Source organism: Sinocyclocheilus anshuiensis, unplaced genomic scaffold (genome assembly GCF_001515605.1).
Source record: "Sinocyclocheilus anshuiensis isolate Anshui unplaced genomic scaffold, SAMN03320099.WGS_v1.1 scaffold874, whole genome shotgun sequence".
Lineage (NCBI taxonomy): Eukaryota > Metazoa > Chordata > Actinopteri > Cypriniformes > Cyprinidae > Sinocyclocheilus > Sinocyclocheilus anshuiensis.
Window position 1 is genome coordinate 1,110,564 of NW_015538065.1, and position 24,723 is coordinate 1,135,286.

The following is a 24,723-nucleotide window of genomic DNA, read 5'->3' on the forward strand; positions in this document are numbered from 1 at the left end:
GTTCAGCAGCTCCACTGAACAGAGCACAGCGTCTAGACTGCTGAAACGCCATCGCAGACGCAGGAAACAGCGCCCACGTCTGGAGAGAGTATGAAACACCTATATGATTCAATTTAAAGGGATAGTTCACCCAAAAATGAAAATTCTGTAATCATTTACTCACCATCATGTCATTCCAAACCTGTATGAGTTGCTTTGTTATGTTGAACATAAAATAAGATATTTTGAAGATTGCTGGTAATCAAACAGTTGGTGGTTGCCATTGACTTCCATAGTAGGAAAAAAAAATACTATGGAAGTCAATGGTAACCACCAACTGTGAGGGAGTCCATCAAAAAATGACAAATCTGTAATTTAGTCACACTTCAAACCTATGACTTTACAAATAGGTCAAACCTATTTACTTCCATTGAATTTTCCATATAATGTCCTTAAAATGGAAGTCGGTGGGAACTGAAACGGTTTGGTTGCCAACATTCTTCAAAATATCATATGTTATGTTCCACAGAAGAAAGTCATACTGGTTTGGAACCATAAAGGGAGTAAATGATAAGATAATTTGAATGATTGGATGGACTGTCCCTTTAAGTATTTGATACAATTAAAGAATTTGTTTTATTTTACTGAGTTTTAATGAGTTCTTGTTTGTGTTTTGTTATAGGCTTCCTCTTTCAGCAGTGTGACAGATTCAACAATGTCCCTAAACATTATTACAGTCACCCTTAACATGGGTCAGTGCCATTTCTTACTTGTTGCACCTTCTATTGGTTAAATATGTATTGTATTTAATTAATAACATGCTCCATTCTGTTTGTTGTGTCCTACAGAGAAGTATAATTTCTTGGGCATCAGTATAGTGGGTCAGAGTAATGAGAGAGGTGATGGAGGCATCTACATTGGCTCCATCATGAAGGGAGGAGCTGTAGCTGCAGACGGACGCATTGAACCTGGAGACATGCTGCTGCAGGTGTGTGTGTGTGTGTGTTTATGTGTACACATTAATAGGAAAGAAGTGGTTGGTGCTGGGAAATCAGGAACAAAGTGAAACCTGCACATCATGTTATCTATTTAATGGAGGACTAGCGTGTCAGATGAGTGACGTGATTGTTATTTTAATTCCTGTCAATCTTAAATGCTCAACATTACAATCTAAAACAATATTCTCAGGCCACACCCAGCTTTTAGACACAAATGTTGTGGCGTTTCAGTAGTAATTAGCTCTAAACAAAGGATCAGTACTTTCACTGCTGCAAGGTTAATGCAGTTCTGTTATAATTACTGCTTCTGATGTTTGTTAGACGGGTTGTTTCACTGTTGCCTTTTTTCTGTGCAGGTGAATGACATCAACTTTGAGAACATGAGTAATGATGATGCAGTCAGGGTGCTCCGTGAGATTGTCCATAAACCTGGGTGAGTCTGTGAGAGCTGCTCATAGGAATGTCCCATTTTTGAAATTTCTGACAAAAACTGCATTTTTTATGGCTAGTACAACAAAATGAAGAGCAAAAGATACACTTTAGTGGTGAGATTGGAGGTTTAGCAGTGTATTTTATCTTTTGTTGTGCTGCCACAGAAGATTTTCACATCCTTTCAAATCAAGACTCAAAAAAAAAATCCCATTGGTTCCCCCTGGTCAATGGAACATTGTGGTGCTGTTCATGTGCACTTTCCTATAAATATATTGCTATCTTAATCCAATTATTCTGACATGACTCGAAGGGAGAATTACAGTAGGAGGGCGATGCATTGCACTCTATGCGAGTTATTAGTAGTAAAAATATATTAGTAAACAATAATATATAACCTGCAATGTTATAATATTACTTTTATTCTCTTAGACCCATCACCCTGACTGTGGCAAAATGTTGGGACCCCTCTCCACAAGGTTATTTCACCCTGCCACGCAGTGAGTCTCATTTTAATTCCCGTTTCATTTATGAATTAGATATAAAACTAATTATATAAAATAATATATAATTTTACATATAATTCATATGGCCCAATACATTACTGTTCAAAAGTTTGGGGTCAGGACTATTTTATTTTTTTGAAAGAAATGAATTTTATTCAGCAGGCATGCATTAAATTGGTCAAAAAGGACAGTAAATATATTTATATTGTTGAACTTTCTCTTCATCAAAGAATCCTGAAAAAAATGTGTCAAGGTCTCCTCCAAGTATTACGCAACACAACTGTTTTCAACATCGATGATAATAAGACATGTTTCTCGAGCACCAAATCAGCATATAAGAAGGATTTTTGAAGGATCATGTGACACTGAAGACTGGAGTAATGATGCTGGAAATTTAGCTTTGCCATCACAGGACAAAGCTAAGTAGTGTTTGAAGTAGAAAACCTTTCGAAATAAAACATTATTTGGAGTTGTAATAAAAGTTCACAATATTCCAGTTTTCACAGTGCTTTTGGTCAAATAAATGCAGCCTTGGTGAGCAGAAGTGACTTCTTTCAAAAACATTTAAAAGTCCTACTGACCTTACATTTTTGAGTAGTATTGTAAATGTATAATTTTGTTTTTATCATGTTATTTGAGATTTGTTTATCTAACATCCTTCCCCATATTGTGTCTTAGATGAGCCGATCCAGCCCATAGATCCAGCAGCATGGATCAATCATTCAGTGGCTCTCACAGGGGTGTTTCCGTCCTACCCGAGCAGCACAATCACCTCCAGCTCATCTGTCACTGAAACTGAACGTGAGTATTGCGCTTATGCCTTCTTTACTTTTTCTAGACCTTTGTTTTACAAGCACACTCTCACTAGCCATATTATTTAATCTCTCTTTCTCTGTCTGTAGGCTTTGATGAGTTCAACCTGTCTCTTCGCTCTGACATGGCATCGGTTGCTAAGGCCATGGCATCTCCTGAGTCCGGTCTGGAGGTCAGAGACCGAATGTGGCTGAAGATCACCATTCCCAATGCTTTCCTAGGTCAGAGACTTTTACCCGAGACTGTATTTACACACTGTTCCTAAATGATCGTTGTAACTATGAGACAAATGGACCTTCAATCTAATGCAGTGTTTGTTTTTCTCTCTCTTTATGATTGTGCATATAGGTTCAGATGTGGTTGAGTGGTTGTATCATCACATTGATGGGTTTCAGGACAGACGGGAAGCCCGTAAATATGCCAGTAACCTACTAAAGGCTGGTTTCATCAGACACACTGTTAACAAGATCACCTTTTCTGAACAGTGTTATTATATATTTGGAGACTTCAGTAACTGTGAAAATTGTAAGTAAAATCAGCTTTTATTATAGACGATAATTAAAAAAAAAAAAAAAACATACAGCAAATTATTATTTTTTGGTTAAATGCATACATGTTATTTAATCTCTCAATTTTTTTCTTATCAGACATGGCCAACCTTTCTCTTAATGATAACGATGGTTCCAGCGGTGCTTCAGACCAGGACACTCTGGCGCCTCTTCCATTACCAGGGGCAACACCATGGCCTCTGCTCCACTCTTTCACGTACCAGTACCCTCACCCCTATTCCACCCAGCCACCTCCTTATCATGAGCTCTCCAACTACAGCTATGGCCCAGGCAGTGCAGGCAGCCAGCACAGTGAAGGTAACAAACACACTGACCCTCAGGCACAAAATGTATGGAAATGTGTGAACAAATGGTTAGAGATTTCATGAATCAGAGCTTAATAAAATCCACATACACTACCGTTCAAAGGTTTGGGGTCAGTAAGATCATTAATATTTTTTATTTTTTATTTATTCTTTAATATTAAATTATTATTTTATTCAGCAAGGTTGCATTAATTTGATTGAAAGTGACAGTAATAACTTTTACATTGCTATAAAAAATTATATAAAAAAAAATACTGTTCTTTTCAACTTTCTATTCATCTGAGAATCCTGAAAAAATGCATTACAGTTTTCACAAAAATATTAAGCAGCACAAATGTTCAACATCGATAATAATGAGAAATGTTTCTCGAGCGCCAAATCAGCATATTAGAGTGATTTCTGAAGAATCATGTGACACTGAAGACTGGAGTAATGATGCTGAAAATTCAGCTTTGCCATCACAGGACTAAATAAAGTTTTGAAATATAATAAATAGAAAACGGTTATTTTAAATTGTAAAAATATTTTTACAGTTACTGTTTTTACTATTTAAAAAAAAAATGCAACCTCACAATGAGACATTTTTCCAAAACCATTAAAAAAATGTTACTTTTGAATTGTAGTGTATATCCATTGATTGTCATTATGGAACTAAAACTGAGAAAACGCTGGACAAATATGCTGCACTTATTAATTCATTTTTATTAGTATTTATTAAGTTTTGTTGTTTTTATCTGTGTTATTTTAAATGTATATAATATGGTATATTAGTAAAAAATAATTTTAAAAAACATTTTAAGTTCTGACTTGTAAAACACTATCCTCCGGTTTCACAGACATGGCTTAAGGCTAGTCCCAGATTAAAATGCATGTTTGAGCTGTCTCAACTGAAAATATCTTGCTCTGACATATCTTAAAAAATGTCAGTTCCATTGTTCTGTCTCAAGATGCACACATGTAACGTTTTCTTCTAAGGCATTTGTATAAAAGCTGCTTAAATATCTTAATTTAACTAAGGCCTAGTCCTGGCTTAAGCTAAGCCCCGTCTGTGAAACCGGGCCTATATGCTTCATTTTATTTCAATTAATAGTGGAATACAAACATAATGTATTATTAATATTAAACTACGAAGTTGCTATGACAATCAGCATGCATCTTGTATTCTAGTCACCATATGAAAAGAAGTTTTTGTTCCCCTGTCAACACCCTGTTGTGCTCTCGTCTCTTTCTCTCAGGGAGTCACAGCAGTGGCTCCACACGCAGTGACGGAGAGAAGAGAAGGGGCAATAAAAGCGTATCTGGCAGTACGGCAGGCGGTAGCGTACGTGACGATAAATCTCCCGGTGGGGGCGGGGCTGACTCGCGTTCCGGCAGTGGCAGCGAATCAGATTACTCTGTTCGCAGCAGCCTGAGACGAGACCACGGCTCAGCCACGCCCAGCGAACACAGTCGCTCCAGTCAGCGCTCGAGCCAGCGCTCGCATCATCGCGTTCCTCCACCTGCTCATCTCGCCCCATATCCGCCTGGAATCCCCATTCCTTACAACCCAATGATGGTGATGATGGTGCCTCAACATCCACACCCACACCTAGCACTTGGAGCCCCGCACCCACAAACGCCTACTTTGCCGCCCCACCCTGGCTTGCTGCCCTCTGGCACCCCTGGTGGGCCTCCAGGAGCTCCACCGACCCGAGACCTGGGCTCCGTCCCGCCTGAGCTGACAGCCTCTAGGCAGTCTTTCCACTTGGCTATGGGCAACCCCAGTGAGTTTTTTGTGGATGTGATGTAATGAAGGATGTAGCCGTCGATGTACAGGTGAAGGAGTGAATGCAGTGAGGTTTGTAGTCACATGATAACTGTGAGTTCCACTCTGTGACTGACAGAGATGTAGTTTACTGTATCAGTGCAGCTCTTTAGAGTTAGTGTTTGTCCTTGACGGTAGGAACAGGGTTCACGGAAGGGTAGGGAGTCTTGCGTAGCACGGACTTCAACATCTATTTTGTCTTTGTGGTATTAACCACAACAGGGTCTGGCCTTCTTAAATGACTGAAAAAAATTGGCGTATTTTTCAGAGTCCTGTTATTTTCCTTAAATGTTTCCACAAATTTCTCGAAGGCCTTTGATAAGGATCTCGTGATTTTCCAGAAACCATTTCTAAAAGCAAATTCAATTCGCTTTACACACCTTTTAAATGACCAACATGATATTCACTAGAATTATAACTTTAATTTTAAGTAAACCATTCTATAAAAAAAAAAGTATGGACGCTTGTTTCAGTCACGGGATAAAAACATAAAAAGGCAATTGCAAATTTTATCTAAAAATTTAGACTTTTTTTCTTGCAGTTCTGAGAAAAAAGAGAGAATTGTGAGATATAAACTGAGAATCGAGAGATAGAAACTCGCAATTCTGAGAAGAAAAGTCTGAATTGTGAGATATAAACTCCCAATTGCGAGGGGAAAAAAAGTTGAAATTGTGCGATTAAAAATGACCTTTTTTATTTTTTAATAATTAGGACTTAAAAAAAAAAAAAAAACTGCGAGATGCAACCTCAGAATTCAGAGAATTACAGGATATAACCTCGGAATTGTGAGTCAGTCAGGATTCTGTTTATATTTTACAACTCCGATTAAGGGGGAAAAATATGAATTGTGAGATAAAAAGTCCAAATTAACTTCGGGCTTCCATAATAAAATGCATGCCTCCAAAAACCTTTAAAAGGATTTAAATGTTTGCAACGATCGATCTGGTGTATTATGTCTCTTAAGTATTGCTTTAAAGTCTACCAAGGAATTCTGAAAGCTTTTCTCTCATGTACTTATATACTGTACACTTTAAAAATTGCCTTTGTAAACTCTTTGTACAGCTGAATGGAGCCAGGGTTCATGGAAACAAATATTTGATTGTCAATTTCTGAGATTAAGAACTCTTTTGATTCCTGGTGTTAGAAAGCAATCCCTTCTAAATAGGCAGACTATAAAATGATTGTACTAAAACGGTACATGCAGAGGAAGTTTTAACCCCATAAAGGTACTTTCTGGGTAGAATGGGTTGTTTATTCTATTTTCTACTCCAGAGCTTCCTTTTTTTTTTTACTCTTTGTATGACTCATAATCATAGCACCTTTTTATATGAGTTTATAGATATACAGGTACAAGTATACAGGTGCTACATAAAGACTGAGTCTCAATGGAATACCATGTTGAAGTGTTACATTTTGAATATCATCAGATGCTGTCACTTTTGCATGTCTTCACTCCAAATAAATTTGATAGAATTAACTCTGAAACAAGTCATTTTTTCTCTCTGAGAATTGTTAATTTTTCGATGTCTTTGTGTTTTAGTTTCAATCTTGATCTTATGTACAAGGAATAGTATTTATATGCATCACTACTGTATCAATGTTTTATAGCATTAGACATGGAAACACCCTAGGTTGTTGAATTTTAATGTAAAAGAACAAAATTTAGGTTTTTATTTCTGCAAAATGTTTTCTTCCAGTGCAGCTCTTAAATCTTTTTCTCAAACTGTCATTTTGGGATCATCTACAACACATGCCAGAATCAATGGCATTGTGAGTTCAATGACGTCAAATGTGGTGTGATTCATTAAGGTGCATTTTTTTACATTTATTGCAAATGAAACTTAAGAATTTACTAGTGTGATTTTTCACTTTTGCAGTTTGACAGGCTTTGTCATAAACTGCCATGGGAAAAAAAAAATTTTTGTTCCCATTTTGTTCTCAGCTTGAAAAAAAAAGCTACATTTTAATTTTGTATTTAACTTAAAAAAAAATTAAGCAGCATGCAGATTTGGAACAACATGAGGGTAAGTAAATAATCTTCTGAATTAGCATTTTTGATATTTCTCTGTGTTGTCTTGCTCTTGGGTCATTGTGTTCAACCGTGGAAATGTTTAATAGCATTTTTGTAATCAAGACTTTGTGTAGGCATGTGCCTACACAGAAAATGATCTACCCAAAAAATAAATTCATTAAAAAATTAATTTAAAGAAATCACTTGAACTGACGTTTTTAAATAAAAAGTTAACTTTTTTCTCAAAAAGTAACCTTAACTTAAATATTAATAAGAATTATTACTACATGTATCAATTATTTTAAACTATTATCTATTAGGTATTTTAATTTAATTATTTTAATTTATTTTATGTAAGTTATATATTTAAGATTATTTACTACATAGGCCTATACAAATGTTTCAATTAATTTATAATTTATTTTATATTATGGCATGATGTCAATACAGCGAAAATGTAATCACTTCATATATGCAGTTTAATTAATATACATGGAACGGTATATTATTTTACATAATTTAATGCAAAAATATCTTGGTTCAGCTTATATCCATATCGTTTCACTGTGACACACAAAGGAACCTTCAGCCGTATTGTGTCTGAGATCAGCAGCGTTAACGTTACATGACTCTTCCCTTGGCACTAAAGTAAAGGATATGTACTTCCGGTAGTCAGTAGGCTGTGCAGTAGACCACAGCATCTCGTTTAACAGTAGTATACATATTTTTTGCGCTATTTCAAACGTGTTTTGTAGCAGAAGTGTGTGTATAGCGCCACCGTCCACAGGAGGAGGGTCTCTGGTCTGCGGTGGGAAGAGCCACGAGCTGGAGGAGTCGGTCAAGGGCGAAATAAAACGGGTCCTGCGCCATTGTAGGACACTCAGTCCAGAACTCGTTTACCTCTAGCCGGACATTGTTGTCCCGTTGTTTATCAGCATTGTGTGACTTTTTAATTTGTCCTCGATCCTAGGCAAAGGTTGACACTTCCGCTTCACGGGAGATAAACAACTCTCGGCAAGAAAGACAAGAATCTCGGGCTAATCGTAATCATGTTGCTGCGTAAAGTTACTCAAAGTCCTGCGATCTGCAACTCTGTCCTCCGTCTACAACCAGCGATTACAGGGTGAGACTCGCTGTTTTCATTCAGGTCGAGCTTATTATCGTTACCTAAAAAAACTAAAGTAAAATCGAATATACTGAAGCTAAAATAACTTGAAATTGATTTTTTTCTGACTTTCTCTCCTTTATCAGAGCGCAACGCCAAACTGGAGCTATTGTAGCAGTGCAAAATGCACGTTTTTACGCGAGCCAGGCCGCAGAGGTGAGACCTATGAATGTGCATCAATATAATGTATTCATTTTCAAACATAGGTTATGTCACAGAGTCAGTTCAAGTACTTTGTGACCAGAACTGACACAACAGATCATGCTGTAGCCAATCCGGTCATGCCCTGTGGAGAAAAAAAACAGGTGCTTGTCCTCGGACACCCATTAATATAAATCTGGAGTAAAGTTCACATGACACACAGGAGCTTGGCAGTAGGTGTTTTGCCATGTGGTCTTACGTGTTACGTAAATATTGTGGTTGACCTACACGGAAATTAGATGCTCTGTGTCAGAATAAATATTTAGAGATAGTAAGGAAAATATAAAATGTTATTATGGTTGATTCATTATCACGCTGTCTTGTGGGTTATGTATGGGGATGTTGTTTGTGTGTGGGAGGGAAGGTTTATAAGGGCGGGTTACATGATCCTTGTCATTGCTCTTTGCTCTACCTGGCGTCCTTTTTTGTGCCAATGTCAAGCCATGGAAAGTTTTACAGTATGTCACTTTGTCACATTGTACTTGAACCCACCAAACTGGAAAGGGTTTTCAGCAGAAGGGCTTAGAAAGCACTGGCTATACCAAATGCAAAAGTGAAAACATTCATTCAGCATTCGTCTAGTTTAATTATTTTAGAATTACTTTCATTTAAACCAACAAAATAAGTCATAAGCAATATTAGCATAATGGATATTCTGTACTGAGAAAATAAGAATACTGTAGATTTCTGTGTGGTTTTGTTGCATGCATATAAACAAACCAATAACTTTCTGTTGTTATTTTTACCAAGGCTGTTCTGGACAAGAATGTAGTTGGCAGTGACGCCACCGTGACAGCTGAGAAGGTTGATAAGGCGGCCAATGTGGTACGTGAGTTTATGTGCTGGATTCAGACACATTGTGCATTGATTTGAGAGGCAAATCTTATGATAACTACAAATGCTACTTTTCATTCTGAGATATTTTCAGAAGAGTTATTTTAACACTTATCTTAAAGGGGTCATATGATGCTATTTTAAAGATAATTATTTGGTGTATTTGGTGTAACAGAATATGTTGACATGCTTTAATGTTAAATGCAACACACTTATTGATCTTTTATAATGTAGAGACAGTATTGTTATTTTACTATAAGAGACTCATAACTTTTTCCCCTCAGGAGTCAAAGTCCTTTGCTGTGAACATTTTCAAAGGGCAAATCAGCACTTCTCAGGTGTTCCCCTTTCCGTCAGGTGACTCCCAAAAAAAATTTCCCCCTGTGCTAAAGTATGTTTTAGATGCATTGCTTTGATATGGTCCAGTGTTATTTTGTGGTCATCAGATATTATATTTTAAAAACCGGAAAATGTTGATTTTAGTCTGATTTTTGTTTTTAAATGTTATAGTATTAGGTTTTGTTGTAGTGTTGTTACTCATTATACTCACACTTCAGTGTTGCTCAGTGTGTGTTTACTGTATTTATGCCCTGAATATTTTTACATTCATCGATGTAGTGCTCAATGAAGAGCAGTCACAGTTTCTCAAGGAGTTGGTTGGGCCATGCAGTAAGTTTTTTGAGGTAAGTTTAATGCACCTACACTTCTGTTTTAGAATAAATCATTTTCTTTTATAGACTGATTTCCTTAAATACTTGAACAGTCATTCTACATATTATTGAAAATTCAAACAATGGACAAATGTGAGAAAATTAAGCTCAAAATTAAATCTTGAGGAAGTGTCCCATAAGAGGACAAAACAATATTGATACAATCTACCTTTACGCTAAAGATGTTTAAAATAAAATGTTAAAACTGTAGCTCGCATGATACTGAGAAATGCGTAGGCAGTTGACATGCTTTGCGTCCATTATAGTAACTTTTAGACTTTTTCATTTTCTTTGCAATGTGCCTATGTGTCTTTCAAGGAAGTGAATGACCCCATGAAGAATGATGCTCTGGAGAAAGTGGAGGAGCGCACAATGGAAGGCCTAAAGGAGATGGGAGCTTTTGGTCTTCAGGTGCCTGCAGATCTTGGTGGCGTTGGCCTCACCAACACACAGGTAAGACCACTGATCCATTCTCATTTTTCTTTTATTTGGGTAGGAGGTAGAGATATAAACAAATAGAAATCTAGAGATGCACATTAAGTTTATACATGTACCTGCTGTGTTTACAGTACGCCAGGCTGGTGGAGATTGTCGGGATGCATGATCTGGGTGTGGGCATCACTCTTGGTGCCCATCAGTCCATTGGCTTCAAAGGCATCCTGCTTTTTGGTAACCCCCAGCAGAAAGAGAAGTACCTTCCGAAGCTGGCCACTGGTGAGTGAGTGAAGAGCACACACAACAACTGCTGCAGTGTTTAGCTGTGTGACTTAAACTTAACATATAATTTATTAATAACCATAATATTTGTGCATATTTTTAATGCGTTCTTATACTGTCAGTTGCCTATTTTAATAAGTTTGAATTTATTTATGAGTGTTTAATCCTGCATTATAAAAAGATACATTTACTTTACAAATTTACAAATGGAATGGCAGTCATGATTGTGAAAAATTGTCTAACGATTAATTATTGTACACATAACTGCAAACTATGATTTAAAAAGTAATTTGAATACACTTCATAAAATGCATTTATGTTTTAACAAATAATGCACAATAATATGACAAATCATTTTGAATTATTTTAATTAAAATAATAATTTTTTGAATGTTAAAATATTTACAAATGTTTAAAATATATCCGATTATCTTTTGACTGAGTTCACTGTCAATTCACGCCAAACCGACTATTATATTAACATGAAAACGAATGCAAACTAGACTAAACTTAATGAAGTGCACAGTAACTACACTTTTCACAAATATTAAATTATTATGACCAAACATTTAAGATTAGCAGACCAAATCTAAAAATTGTAAGAATCTGACATTGAAAACCCCATAATGGGTGACAACTCATAAAGGGATAGTTCAGGATGGTTCACCCCAAAATAAAAATTCTGTCATCATTTACTCACCCTCGGGTTGTTCTAAATCATGTGATATACGAGTTTCTTCTGTTGAACATGAAAGAAGATAGTTTTAAGACTGTGGGTAACCAAACAATTGCTGGTCCCCAATGACTTACGTAGTGTGGTTTTACAATGCAAGTCATTGGGGACCAGAAACTGTTTACCCACATTCTTTAAAATATCTTCTTTTGTGTTCAGCAGAAGAAAGAAATTCATACAGGTTTGGAACAATTTGACGGTAAGTAGATGATGCCAGAATTTTCATTCTTTGGTAAACTATCCCTTTAATATAGTCTATGTTTGTTAAATAATAACTCTGTCTTGTGTGTTTCTGGTAGGAGAGCACGTTGCTGCATTCTGTCTTACTGAACCAGCAAGTGGTTCTGATGCAGCCTCCATTAAAACCAGTGCAGTTCGTTCCCTCTGCGGCCAGTACTACACCATGAATGGAAGCAAGATCTGGATCAGGTGTGTGTGATCTTACTCTTAACAAATACACACAAACACCCACACGTTGGGTGGCAAGGATGTTCACCTATTTTGCGGCCACTAGGGGGCATCATGAATAAACATATCACAGGCTGGTCCATGTCCACTTGGATTATGCCATATTACTATTAATTGGCTCTCTCAGCTGTACAGTCATTCAAAACAGTGTTTCTGGTCAGTGAGCCGATTGTGTTCTTGTGGGGGGTTTTGTTATCTGTATCTTTCATGTGTTTTCCTCACTGAAGTCTAGTAACAACCAGAGAACTTACACATTGCATTTTGGCAACTCATAAATGCATATGAGTAACTAAATATACTAAGTTTAGTAGTGTGAAGAACTGTTGTACTTAGTGGAGCTTAGCATTTTGTTTTTTATTGCTCATACTGAAGGCTAGGGGGATTTTCTAAACCCCTGACATTAAGTATTAAACTTTGCCACACTTGCCTTTATACAATCAAACCGTGCAGCTTGATGAGGTGAGGTGTTAGAATTTAATGAAAATAAGTTTATCATACAAGAAGTGCGTTTTCATGGCAGCTGTTTAGTGATTCTTTAGTGATTGTCAAACATGACTGAATGAATTCAAGGTGCACTTTTTAATTATGCAAAATGTTTTGGGTTTCTTCTCACGATATTCTTAGCACCATATGACAGCATCGAGGACCTTTGCAAAAATAAAAAATGTACAGACTTTTATGTGTGCACGAGAAACCATTAAACTTAGCATATATGACAATGCACACTGAGCCACCTATTGTGACATCAGCCCATTTCACGGTGTGGTTTCATGGCCGCCACAGAATATGCTTTAAAGAGACCTTAGGCCTTGAAATATGACATACTCCCCTAATGAAAGCTACGTTTTGAACACTTTTTAAAACATTTTTTTTATAACAATACCAGTCTTTTTTATAGACCCTTGAACTTGTCAAATAGGACAATGCACATGGCTGTATTATGCCATCAGCCCATTTCGTGTCATGGTTTTTCTGCTGCGGCAGAGGATGTGCTAAATTGGACATTAGGTCTTGATATTAGAGGTACTACCGTAAGAAAAGCCTAATTTTGAGCAGGTAGATCTCTATTAATTCATGTGTGTCCATGCTCTCACTTTATTCATAGTAAGATGCCTGTGATGCACAAAGGAAATATGTTATATAAAAATAGAAATTGTAACGCATAAGCATGCGAATAATTCCCATGTGCATGCGAATAGTTTCTTGAGGGCACAAAAAAGTTTTTTATGTTCATGCAAAAATCACTTAGAGAAAATCAATGTAAAAAAACCCCTCAGAAAATAAAAATATTTACAGATGACTATAATATATACCAAATATAAAGCTGAAAATAGTGCTGTATGAAACATTTATGTTAAATATGGTCCGAAAATCTACTGAGAAGTTTGGAAAAGTATGGAATTTTGAAATGGAAAATGTGTAGGAACCCTGGCTACTTTTCTAATTAATATGAAATATAATTTTTGCCTCATGGATGTTAAAATGAGCAAAAAAATCCCATAGATTTATAATGGAGTAGGAGACCAGCATATTATAGAGACTTGGGATATAGCTGGCAAGAAACTTCCAGAACACTTTAGAAAAACACTATAAACAACTGAGAATACCTTAGCAACTGCATGACAACAAATTTAACCCTCTGGTGCTCAGAAAGTTTTTAATTTTTAAAAATCACAGTTTCATCGGAATGGTATGAAACTTGGTGACTTGTATGGCATTTGGAATGTGAACACACAAAAAATGTTAGGGCATGATTCGAGCAGGCTAAGTGGTCGTAAAAAAAAGTCATACTTGTGGTTTTTAATAACCAACCATAAGAAATGAATGGGAAATCGACAATTTTTGTGTGTACAATCTACAAATCTGCCACAATGCAGAAAAAAGTACGCAGCAATGACGGGGTGAAACTAAAACATCAAGAGTGCAAAACCAACACATCCACTCACACACATGCGTAAACACACACACACCCCCCCTATGAACTGGTGTGACTGTAACACAGCAAATATGTAAAATAAAAGCAATAATTCAACTACAATGCAGTAAAAAAGTGGACAGCAAGGAAGGGGTTACACTCTAAAACATCAAAACAGACACATCCACTCACACGCGCGCACACACACACACACACACACACACACACACAATTATACACACTCAAATGAATTGGTATGGCTATAACCATATAGCCAAAACGAGTCAGAAAACTGAAATAAGAGGTTGAAATCAGATCAGACCCAGAAGGATTAAGCTCTGATAAAACATTCCTATTCATTTTTGTTACATTTTTATAGAATTTTAATGTTTTGTGTAACAAAATGCTTTCTCTGTGTTCAGGTTTGACTATAGTAATAATAATTCAAAAACTGACGCTTCAAATCAACATTTCAAACCCAATAAAATCTAAACCTTTACAAAAAAGTTGTCTTTGAGAATGTCTAAATATATATCCAAATCTACAACTTAATAAAAATAAGTATTTATGTCTAAAATCAACTAGAGAATTTATAGGCCTTATATAGTTTAAGTTCAGGTAAATGAGCTGTTTGTGTGCAAAATAGAACTGAATGATTCTGGAGAAAAAACATTAGACAACTAAACACACAAGATGTACTTGTTCCATTACTGGATGAATCAGCATTCTTGAACGAATCTCTTGTATGATTCAAAGACAAATAAATTTTAAGGCCGGGACACACCAAGCCGACAGTCGGCCAACGTCGGGCCGATGGCGAGCGACGGTCAGGCTAGTTTGTTTGGTGTGTTCCACTTGTCGGGGCTCACGTCGGCGGCAGTTTGCCCGATTCAACATGTTGAATCGGCGTTAGGTGCCGTCGGCGAGAGTGAGAGCTCTGATTGGATGTTCAGTTTAGCGAAGGAGTCAGTTCCCGAGAATTGAAGCGAAATTGATGAAAACAAGCACTTAAATGAAGGCGGTTCAGACAGAAGGCTGTTTAAATGTTACGTGAATACCTAATACGTGAATGTTTTCATAACAAAATGAGCGGCTTAAAATAATTAAAGTTATGAACGTTACTGATATTCAAAATGGTAAGCAAGCGCTGCTTTGTTTACGTTTCGTATATCTGCGTTTATCTCGTATATCTTTGTTTCGGTTTCTCCTTTTGAATGACAAATATATACTACGTTTCGTATATCTGCGTTTATCTCGTATATCTTTGTTTTGGTTTCTCCTTTTGAATGACGAGTATACTATTGATAGCTGCTGATATAGACAGTTAATTACTCTCACGCATGCGCAGAACACACGTGTTAGTTTGCCGTCGGCTGTAGTCTGTGCGTGTGTTCGAGTGCAGCTTTTTGGTCCAACGCTGCCGACACGAGGCGACAACACCGTCGGCTTTTGTCGCCGCTAGTTCTTTGAAGTCGGCTTGGTGTGTCCCGGCCTTTAAGTTTTATGCCGATGCACTGAGCGAATCAGTGAATCTTCCCATCCCTACTTTTTTGTAAGATGGCTGGTGTTTGAATCGTGTTTGCGATCTTTAACGATCTATTAAATTTAAGTGCTTTGTCATGTTGGTGGTGACACATCTCTTGCAACATGTTTAGCTGTCACAGATATTATACTTAGCTTTTTTGGCTTCTGATTGCTAATGTAGCCAAACTTTGGAGCGCTTAGATTAGCGAGCAAGGTCCTGGCAGTTCGCTAGGTCTGGTCCTCACAGATGAAGAAAAAAAAAAGCGCATAGGAATCGATAGGCGGAATCGAAATTTTAATTTGACAAGTATCCGATTCCTGACCTCAAGTATCTGATTCTGGAATCGGAATCGATTTTCGATTCCCAACCCTAGTAACAGGTAGTTCCTTCTCTATCTTTCTATCCACAAGCGGGTCCTTGGCCTGAAAACGGTTGAAGACTCCATCATATTACATTATTAATAATAATCAAGTTCTTTGCCTCCTTTCTCTTAGTAATGGAGGGATTGCTGAGATCTTCACTGTGTTTGCAAAGACCAAAGACTCCGATGAAAAGACCGGAGAGATGAAGGACAAAATTACAGCATTTATTGTGGAGAGGAGCTTCGAGCTTCGCACACAGTTAGTGCTTGTTTTGTCTCCTTTCTGATCAGGAATCTTTTGAGTTGAAATTTTCGCTGACCATTTCCCCTGTCTGTCATCATCTTTCTTGATTGTCTCTTTATCTGTTGCTCTTTTTAAATTCACTTTTTCTCTCAGTGGTCCTCCTGAGAAAAAGATGGGCATTAAAGCATCCAACACAGCAGAAGTGTATTTTGAGAATCTGTCATCAATTGTCTCTTTATCTGTTGCTCTTTTTAAATTCACTTTTTCTCTCAGTGGTCCTCCTGAGCCTCCTGAGAGCATTAAAGCATCCAACACAGCAGAAGTGTATTTTGAGAACGTGCGTGTCCCTGCAGAGTGTGTGCTGGGAGATGTTGGAGGTGGATTCAAAGTGGCCATGAACATCCTCAACAATGGCCGCTTCGGCATGGCCGCTGCCCTCTCTGGCACCATGAAGGGTGTCATCGCTAAAGCGGTGCGTATGTGTGCTGTAGTGCGCGTTATCAGATGTTTGTTCTGTTTGCCTCTTTGAGTGTGTAATGCTGAACAAAGTTTTTCTCGCTTTCTTTTTCGATTCCTCTTCTCGTATTTAGTTTGTCTAGCATGCTGTTTTGTTAGGCCACATCCTCCCACCCGCCGACACCCCTATCATCCTCACTTCCTCTGCTTAATATGCAGGGAAATTCCTCCGCATGCATTGCACTGTCCCCGTGCTGCGTGGCATCTAAGCTCGTATTGGCACATGCCTCACCATAATTTTCCCGCGTATTTTTCTCTCGCTGCTCATCATGGTTGACTGATTTCTTAAAAGCTGTGAAAGTTACGAGTTCTTGCGCAACTGATGAAATACAGCTTGAAGGCACTGTAAGTCGTTGTAAAAGCGTCTGCCAAATACAGAAAAACAAATTAAATTTCTGCTGAAATGAAAGCAGTTCTTAAATGTGCAAATTTTTGGTTGCTAAAAATAAATCAAAATGTACTGAAACAGGATGCTTGTGCACTTATAGCAATATGCTCTAAGTGATTGTGGGCTACAGCAGGGGGAGGAGGAGATTTCTCAACATCCTCGGTGCTTGCTCTTACCGCAGGCATCTGTGTTTGTCTTTGTGTTTGTGTATCCGTCTCAGACCAGGAACTTTTGAAAGCGGAAACTAAGCGTAGACCTTATTCACTGCAGTACACTTGCCCTGTGGGTCTTCAGTTACTGGTTTGTTTGAAGGTTAGATTGAACATGTCAAGTCATAAAAAGAAAGCATGAATTTGGGCATGCATATGCTGAAAACCGTACCGTGATGTAATTTGATATATATGTCCTTTCACATATTTGTATACAGAATTTTTAAACCTGCCAAATGAAAATTCCAGTCAGGTTTATGTCTCATCGGTGCATTTAGGTGTATTTCATTACTGCAATAATTCCAGTTAATTTTTTGATGAAGTTGAATATATGAGCATTTTTTGCATGTGCTGTTTCAGCAAAATCTTTTTTTCAAGCTATTATTTTTACAAAATAACCTCACTTTTTATTTTGAGAACTCTGATTTCACCAGTTAGCTAAATAGTCTCTATATTTCTTCTTCTTTTTTTTTTCCCTCTCTTCTCTCACAGGTTGACCATGCTGCTAGCCGGACTCAGTTTGGCAACAAGATTCACAACTATGGTGCCATTCAGGAAAAGATGGCCAGAATGGCAATGCTTCAGTATGTGACAGAGGTGAGCTTACCTACTGCTTTCACATCTTGACTTTCCCCTCAAGGAACAAGGAAATTTGAGAGTCAAACACTGCCTACTAACTGTATGTCATCTATTTATTGAGTCAAGTAAATACTGCTTTTGTTTGATCCTATAGATTAAGCAAATTTACACAGTTCAAATGCGAAGCATCTGTAATGGGCAGTGTGCTTTTTATGGACTTTGCAGATATCAGCGTTTTAGCTGTGTACACTTGCAGAGCTCAGTTCATGAATTTCTTACTTCCACATGACTTAGAGGAAGTGGAATCTTCCCCCTAATTTCTGAGTGATTTGAGTGGGTCACGTGTGGTTAAAGTCTAAAAATACAGTCTATTTATCATCTGTTGTGTTTCCATGTCTGTTTTCCATTTTGGAGTTGTTTGTTCTGATTAGTGTGTTCTTCTTTTTTTCCCTTCTTTCATCTTTTCTCCATGGACTTAGTCCATGGCTTACATGGTTAGTGGGAACATGGACAGCGGAGCCACAGAGTTCCAGATTGAAGCGGCCATTAGTAAAATCTTTGCTTCTGTAAGTGTTTAACATATTGTATATCCCAGTTGTGCTAGTTTTTAATCCCACATACATATTTGGGAATATTTTCGAATATTTTTATGAAATGAATGAATGAATGAGGCATTTATATAGCACTATATTGTGTATTGCTGTACACCCAAAGCGCTTTACAATCATATGGGGGGATCTCTCCTGATGTGATGTTTAAAGAATATATTGCAAATTCACCATATCGCTGGGTTTTCCTTTAGGAAGCAGCTTGGTTGGTGACAGATGAATGCATTCAAGTTATGGGTGGAATGGGATTCATGAAGGTCAGTGTGTGTGTGTTGTTTGTGTTGTGACTGGATTTTTAAAATGTATTTTGTGATACTTAAGTCAAATTTATTTGTATTGACCTTTTCACAATACACATTGTTTCAAAGCATCTTTACAGAAAGTCATACTGTTATATCCATAATGTAAATTTTCTGAAAATTAATCACCCTCAGGCTGTCTAAGATGTGTGTTTTTTTTTTTTTTTTGTTCATCTGAACAGATTTGGATAAATTTAGCATTACAACACTTGCTCACCAATGGATCCTCAGCAGTGAATGGGTGCCATCAGAATTAGAGTCCAAACAGCTGATAAAAACATCACAATAATCCACAATCCACATAATTTCAGTTAAATTCATGTCTGGTGAAGGGTTTGTAATAAACAAATCCATCATTAAGAAGTTTTTTTAGCTTTTTTGGCTTCTGATTGCTAATGTAGCCAAACTTTGGAGCGCTTAGATTAGCGAGCAAGGTCCTGGCAGTTCGCTAGGTCTGGTCCTCACAGATGAAGAAAAAAAAAAGCGCATAGGAATCGATAGGCGGAATCGAAATTTTAATTTGACAAGTATCCGATTCCTGACCTCAAGTATCTGATTCTGGAATCGGAATCGATTTTCGATTCCCAACCCTAGTAACAGGTAGTTCCTTCTCTATCTTTCTATCCACAAGCGGGTCCTTGGCCTGAAAACGGTTGAAGACTCCATCATATTACATTATTAATAATAATCAAGTTCTTTGCCTCCTTTCTCTTAGTAATGGAGGGATTGCTGAGATCTTCACTGTGTTTGCAAAGACTCCCATGAAGGATGAAAAGACCGGAGAGATGAAGGACAAAATTACAGCATTTATTGTGGAGAGGAGCTTCGGAGGAGTCACACAGTTAGTGCTTGTTTTGTCTCCTTTCTGATCAGGAATCTTTTGAGTTGAAATTTTCGCTGACCATTTCCCCTGTCTGTCATCATCTTTCTTGATTGTCTCTTTATCTGTTGCTCTTTTTAAATTCACTTTTTCTCTCAGTGGTCCTCCTGAGAAAAAGATGGGCATTAAAGCATCCAACACAGCAGAAGTGTATTTTGAGAACGTGCGTGTCCCTGCAGAGTGTGTGCTGGGAGATGTTGGAGGTGGATTCAAAGTGGCCATGAACATCCTCAACAATGGCCGCTTCGGCATGGCCGCTGCCCTCTCTGGCACCATGAAGGGTGTCATCGCTAAAGCGGTGCGTATGTGTGCTGTAGTGCGCGTTATCAGATGTTTGTTCTGTTTGCCTCTTTGAGTGTGTAATGCTGAACAAAGTTTTTCTCGCTTTCTTTTTCGATTCCTCTTCTCGTATTTAGTTTGTCTAGCATGCTGTTTTGTTAGGCCACATCCTCCCACCCGCCGACACCCCTATCATCCTCACTTCCTCTGCTTAATATGCAGGGAAATTCCTCCGCATGCATTGCACTGTCCCCGTGCTGCGTGGCATCTAAGCTCGTATTGGCACATGCCTCACCATAATTTTCCCGCGTATTTTTCTCTCGCTGCTCATCATGGTTGACTGATTTCTTAAAAGCTGTGAAAGTTACGAGTTCTTGCGCAACTGATGAAATACAGCTTGAAGGCACTGTAAGTCGTTGTAAAAGCGTCTGCCAAATACAGAAAAACAAATTAAATTTCTGCTGAAATGAAAGCAGTTCTTAAATGTGCAAATTTTTGGTTGCTAAAAATAAATCAAAATGTACTGAAACAGGATGCTTGTGCACTTATAGCAATATGCTCTAAGTGATTGTGGGCTACAGCAGGGGGAGGAGGAGATTTCTCAACATCCTCGGTGCTTGCTCTTACCGCAGGCATCTGTGTTTGTCTTTGTGTTTGTGTATCCGTCTCAGACCAGGAACTTTTGAAAGCGGAAACTAAGCGTAGACCTTATTCACTGCAGTACACTTGCCCTGTGGGTCTTCAGTTACTGGTTTGTTTGAAGGTTAGATTGAACATGTCAAGTCATAAAAAGAAAGCATGAATTTGGGCATGCATATGCTGAAAACCGTACCGTGATGTAATTTGATATATATGTCCTTTCACATATTTGTATACAGAATTTTTAAACCTGCCAAATGAAAATTCCAGTCAGGTTTATGTCTCATCGGTGCATTTAGGTGTATTTCATTACTGCAATAATTCCAGTTAATTTTTTGATGAAGTTGAATATATGAGCATTTTTTGCATGTGCTGTTTCAGCAAAATCTTTTTTTCAAGCTATTATTTTTACAAAATAACCTCACTTTTTATTTTGAGAACTCTGATTTCACCAGTTAGCTAAATAGTCTCTATATTTCTTCTTCTTTTTTTTTTCCCTCTCTTCTCTCACAGGTTGACCATGCTGCTAGCCGGACTCAGTTTGGCAACAAGATTCACAACTATGGTGCCATTCAGGAAAAGATGGCCAGAATGGCAATGCTTCAGTATGTGACAGAGGTGAGCTTACCTACTGCTTTCACATCTTGACTTTCCCCTCAAGGAACAAGGAAATTTGAGAGTCAAACACTGCCTACTAACTGTATGTCATCTATTTATTGAGTCAAGTAAATACTGCTTTTGTTTGATCCTATAGATTAAGCAAATTTACACAGTTCAAATGCGAAGCATCTGTAATGGGCAGTGTGCTTTTTATGGACTTTGCAGATATCAGCGTTTTAGCTGTGTACACTTGCAGAGCTCAGTTCATGAATTTCTTACTTCCACATGACTTAGAGGAAGTGGAATCTTCCCCCTAATTTCTGAGTGATTTGAGTGGGTCACGTGTGGTTAAAGTCTAAAAATACAGTCTATTTATCATCTGTTGTGTTTCCATGTCTGTTTTCCATTTTGGAGTTGTTTGTTCTGATTAGTGTGTTCTTCTTTTTTTCCCTTCTTTCATCTTTTCTCCATGGACTTAGTCCATGGCTTACATGGTTAGTGGGAACATGGACAGCGGAGCCACAGAGTTCCAGATTGAAGCGGCCATTAGTAAAATCTTTGCTTCTGTAAGTGTTTAACATATTGTATATCCCAGTTGTGCTAGTTTTTAATCCCACATACATATTTGGGAATATTTTCGAATATTTTTATGAAATGAATGAATGAATGAGGCATTTATATAGCACTATATTGTGTATTGCTGTACACCCAAAGCGCTTTACAATCATATGGGGGGATCTCTCCTGATGTGATGTTTAAAGAATATATTGCAAATTCACCATATCGCTGGGTTTTCCTTTAGGAAGCAGCTTGGTTGGTGACAGATGAATGCATTCAAGTTATGGGTGGAATGGGATTCATGAAGGTCAGTGTGTGTGTGTTGTTTGTGTTGTGACTGGATTTTTAAAATGTATTTTGTGATACTTAAGTCAAATTTATTTGTATTGACCTTTTCACAATACACATTGTTTCAAAGCATCTTTACAGAAAGTCATACTGTTATATCCATAATGTAAATTTTCTGAAAATTAATCACCCTCAGGCTGTCTAAGATGTGTGTTTTTTTTTTTTTTTTGTTCATCTGAACAGATTTGGATAAATTTAGCATTACAACACTTGCTCACCAATGGATCCTCAGCAGTGAATGGGTGCCATCAGAATTAGAGTCCAAACAGCTGATAAAAACATCACAATAATCCACAATCCACATAATTTCAGTTAAATTCATGTCTGGTGAAGGGTTTGTAATAAACAAATCCATCATTAAGAAGTTTTTAACTTGAAACTTGTTTTTCAGCTAAGTCCACTATCCATAAAGTTGCTTTCTCTGGTGAAAAAGTTGTCTTGTCTGAATCAGGAGAGAAATATGCACAGATCAAGCACCATTTATAAGCTAAAGCAGTCCAAAACATTTCTAAACAAATATGTCTGGATTTTGATGTGAGAGGACAACAGGATTATGGGTTATTTACTCCTATTTTGGCCAGAAGTGATGGTTTTAAGAGAACCACTTTAATGAAGGATTTGTTTCTTACAAACACGCAGCTTCTCACTTCACAAAATATTAATTGCTGGACTGGAGTGGTGTGGATTACTTGTGGATTATTGTGATGTTTTTATCAGCTCTCATTCTGACGGCACCCATTCACTGCAGAGGATTCTTTGGTAAGTAAGTGATGTAATGCAAAATTTGTCCAAATCTGTTCTGAATCTCAAACTCATCAACATCTTAAGAATAAGTAAACCTTCAACAATTCAGACATTTTTGGATGAACTATTCCTTTAATGCTTTAACATACAGCAAGTTTTACGACTGGTTTGCATGATTCTCTGGTTTTAGATCGAGGTATATTGCATTTATTATATGGTGTATTGAATATATCAGCGCCAAAAATAAATATGAGAGATAAATATTAGTTGGTTTTGTACAAAGCTTTTTATTGTCAGCTTTCTCAGAAACCAGACTCTGTCAGGGTGGAAGTCTAATTTTGGCACAATAGCATTGCAATATTATAGTGTCTGCGTTGTGACTCAAAGTGTGAACATTCATAAATGCCTACTCTGTGGGCAATCACCCCCTCAAGGCCTAAACGTTTTGTCCCAGGGTGGTGGAAAAACTGGAGGTGTCTTGCAAAGGAAGACCTCTGCAACAATGTGATTGGTTAGCGAGGGGGGGACACGGATGTGCTAACCTTTCACGCCGCAACACAAAACCATACGCAGATAAAATTGGCCTTTGCTGAATGTAGGTCATGTCTGCATGTTGACTGTGTGGCTGCGTTGTGTTGTATTGTTTTGTTTTTGTTTTCTCATGTCAGTTGAGATGCCACACATGTGCTGCTGTAAAACTGAAGTAGTTTTCCCAGTCTGAACATGTTGCGTATGCAAAATGTGCAGATGCAGCCTCTAGCCACTGATCAAGATGAGCTGTTTCTAGAGAAGAGTTTCATCCGTTCCTCTGAATCGGCCTCTTTTGTGGGCTACTGATCAGTTAGATTAAAACAACAAGTCTCTCAGATCCACTTGTTTTTATACTATATACAGGGGTGCACATAATTTTTTCAGCCTGGTTCTCATAAGAGAACCTGGAGATTTGGTTTAGTCCTCACACTGCACATAGTGTGACCCATTAAATATAACTATAAAAAAACATTAATAATAGTGATGATAATATTATTGCACTTATTTTAGTTTTTTTTGTAATAAAATAATAAAGTGTGATAATACTATTATATTTTAAAATAAAATGATTATTGATTGGTACTGTATATATAGTGTGTGTGTGTGCCGTAACTTTATTTCCATCATGAGGATTTTTGAAAATGACTTCCATCATGTTCTCATGTATTTCCTATTTAAACTGAACTAAAAGAATGAATTGATTATTTTTGTGGCACTTTGACATCACTCTCTGTACAACATGTTATTGATGCAGGATGCTGGTGTGGAAAGGGTATTGAGGGACCTGCGAATCTTCAGAATCTTTGAGGGTACCAATGACATCCTGCGACTGTTCGTAGCGCTCAACGGCTTCCAGGTAAAAGGGGAAAACACTGCTGAGAACATAACTGCCTGCCTTACAGCTTCCTGTTCTGCAAAACCGCCTAAATTAAATAATAAAAAATAATTTTATGGTAAACTTTTAAAAAAATTAAATAAATTTGTACTTCTTTATATATATACTTAACCAAATTTAAGACTGGTAGTATATCATGGTTCCCACAAGAATATAAGGCAGCAAAAATTTTTTCAACTTTGATTTAAAAAGAAAAAAAAATAATTCTTGAACTAAATCAGCATATTAGAATGATTTCTAAAGGATCATTTGACAATGAAGCCTGGAGTAATGGCTGCTGAAAATTTACATTTGTCATCACAGGAATAAATACATTTTTAAAATACATATAAAATATATATAATATATAAAATATATAAAAAA

The 24,723-nt window shown here is 37.3% G+C and overlaps 2 protein-coding genes across 3 annotated transcripts in view; both read left to right on the forward strand.

Moving 5' to 3' along the window:
- The window catches only part of LOC107683544 (segment polarity protein dishevelled homolog DVL-2-like), an 18,142-nt gene extending 12,246 nt beyond the window's left edge, over nt 1–5,896 (forward strand). The window contains exons 7-15 of the mRNA XM_016479619.1: nt 662–731; nt 828–967; nt 1,334–1,410; nt 1,839–1,906; nt 2,591–2,713; nt 2,815–2,946; nt 3,074–3,250; nt 3,373–3,591; nt 4,835–5,896. Coding sequence (XP_016335105.1) covers nt 662–731; nt 828–967; nt 1,334–1,410; nt 1,839–1,906; nt 2,591–2,713; nt 2,815–2,946; nt 3,074–3,250; nt 3,373–3,591; nt 4,835–5,388 — 1,560 coding nt within the window. The 3' untranslated portion in view covers nt 5,389–5,896. The remainder of the gene's footprint in view (nt 1–661; nt 732–827; nt 968–1,333; nt 1,411–1,838; nt 1,907–2,590; nt 2,714–2,814; nt 2,947–3,073; nt 3,251–3,372; nt 3,592–4,834) is intronic.
- A 2,118-nt stretch (nt 5,897–8,014) lies between these two features.
- Nucleotides 8,015–24,723, forward strand: part of acadvl (acyl-CoA dehydrogenase very long chain) — a 19,510-nt gene continuing 2,801 nt past the window's right edge. Inside the window, exons 1-15 of one of the 2 annotated variants that reach the window (XM_016479616.1) lie at nt 8,017–8,285; nt 8,385–8,537; nt 8,666–8,735; nt 9,531–9,605; nt 9,899–9,971; nt 10,233–10,297; nt 10,643–10,777; nt 10,894–11,038; nt 12,074–12,203; nt 19,602–19,727; nt 19,866–20,064; nt 21,198–21,302; nt 21,764–21,850; nt 22,087–22,149; nt 24,220–24,321. In XM_016479616.1, the coding sequence (XP_016335102.1) occupies nt 8,464–8,537; nt 8,666–8,735; nt 9,531–9,605; nt 9,899–9,971; nt 10,233–10,297; nt 10,643–10,777; nt 10,894–11,038; nt 12,074–12,203; nt 19,602–19,727; nt 19,866–20,064; nt 21,198–21,302; nt 21,764–21,850; nt 22,087–22,149; nt 24,220–24,321 (1,449 nt within the window). In that variant the 5' untranslated portion in view covers nt 8,017–8,285; nt 8,385–8,463. Of the gene's footprint in view, nt 8,538–8,665; nt 8,736–9,530; nt 9,606–9,898; nt 9,972–10,232; nt 10,298–10,642; nt 10,778–10,893; nt 11,039–12,073; nt 12,204–19,601; nt 19,728–19,865; nt 20,065–21,197; nt 21,303–21,763; nt 21,851–22,086; nt 22,150–24,219; nt 24,322–24,723 lie in introns of both variants that reach the window. The other variant, XM_016479617.1, reaches the window with a different exon arrangement.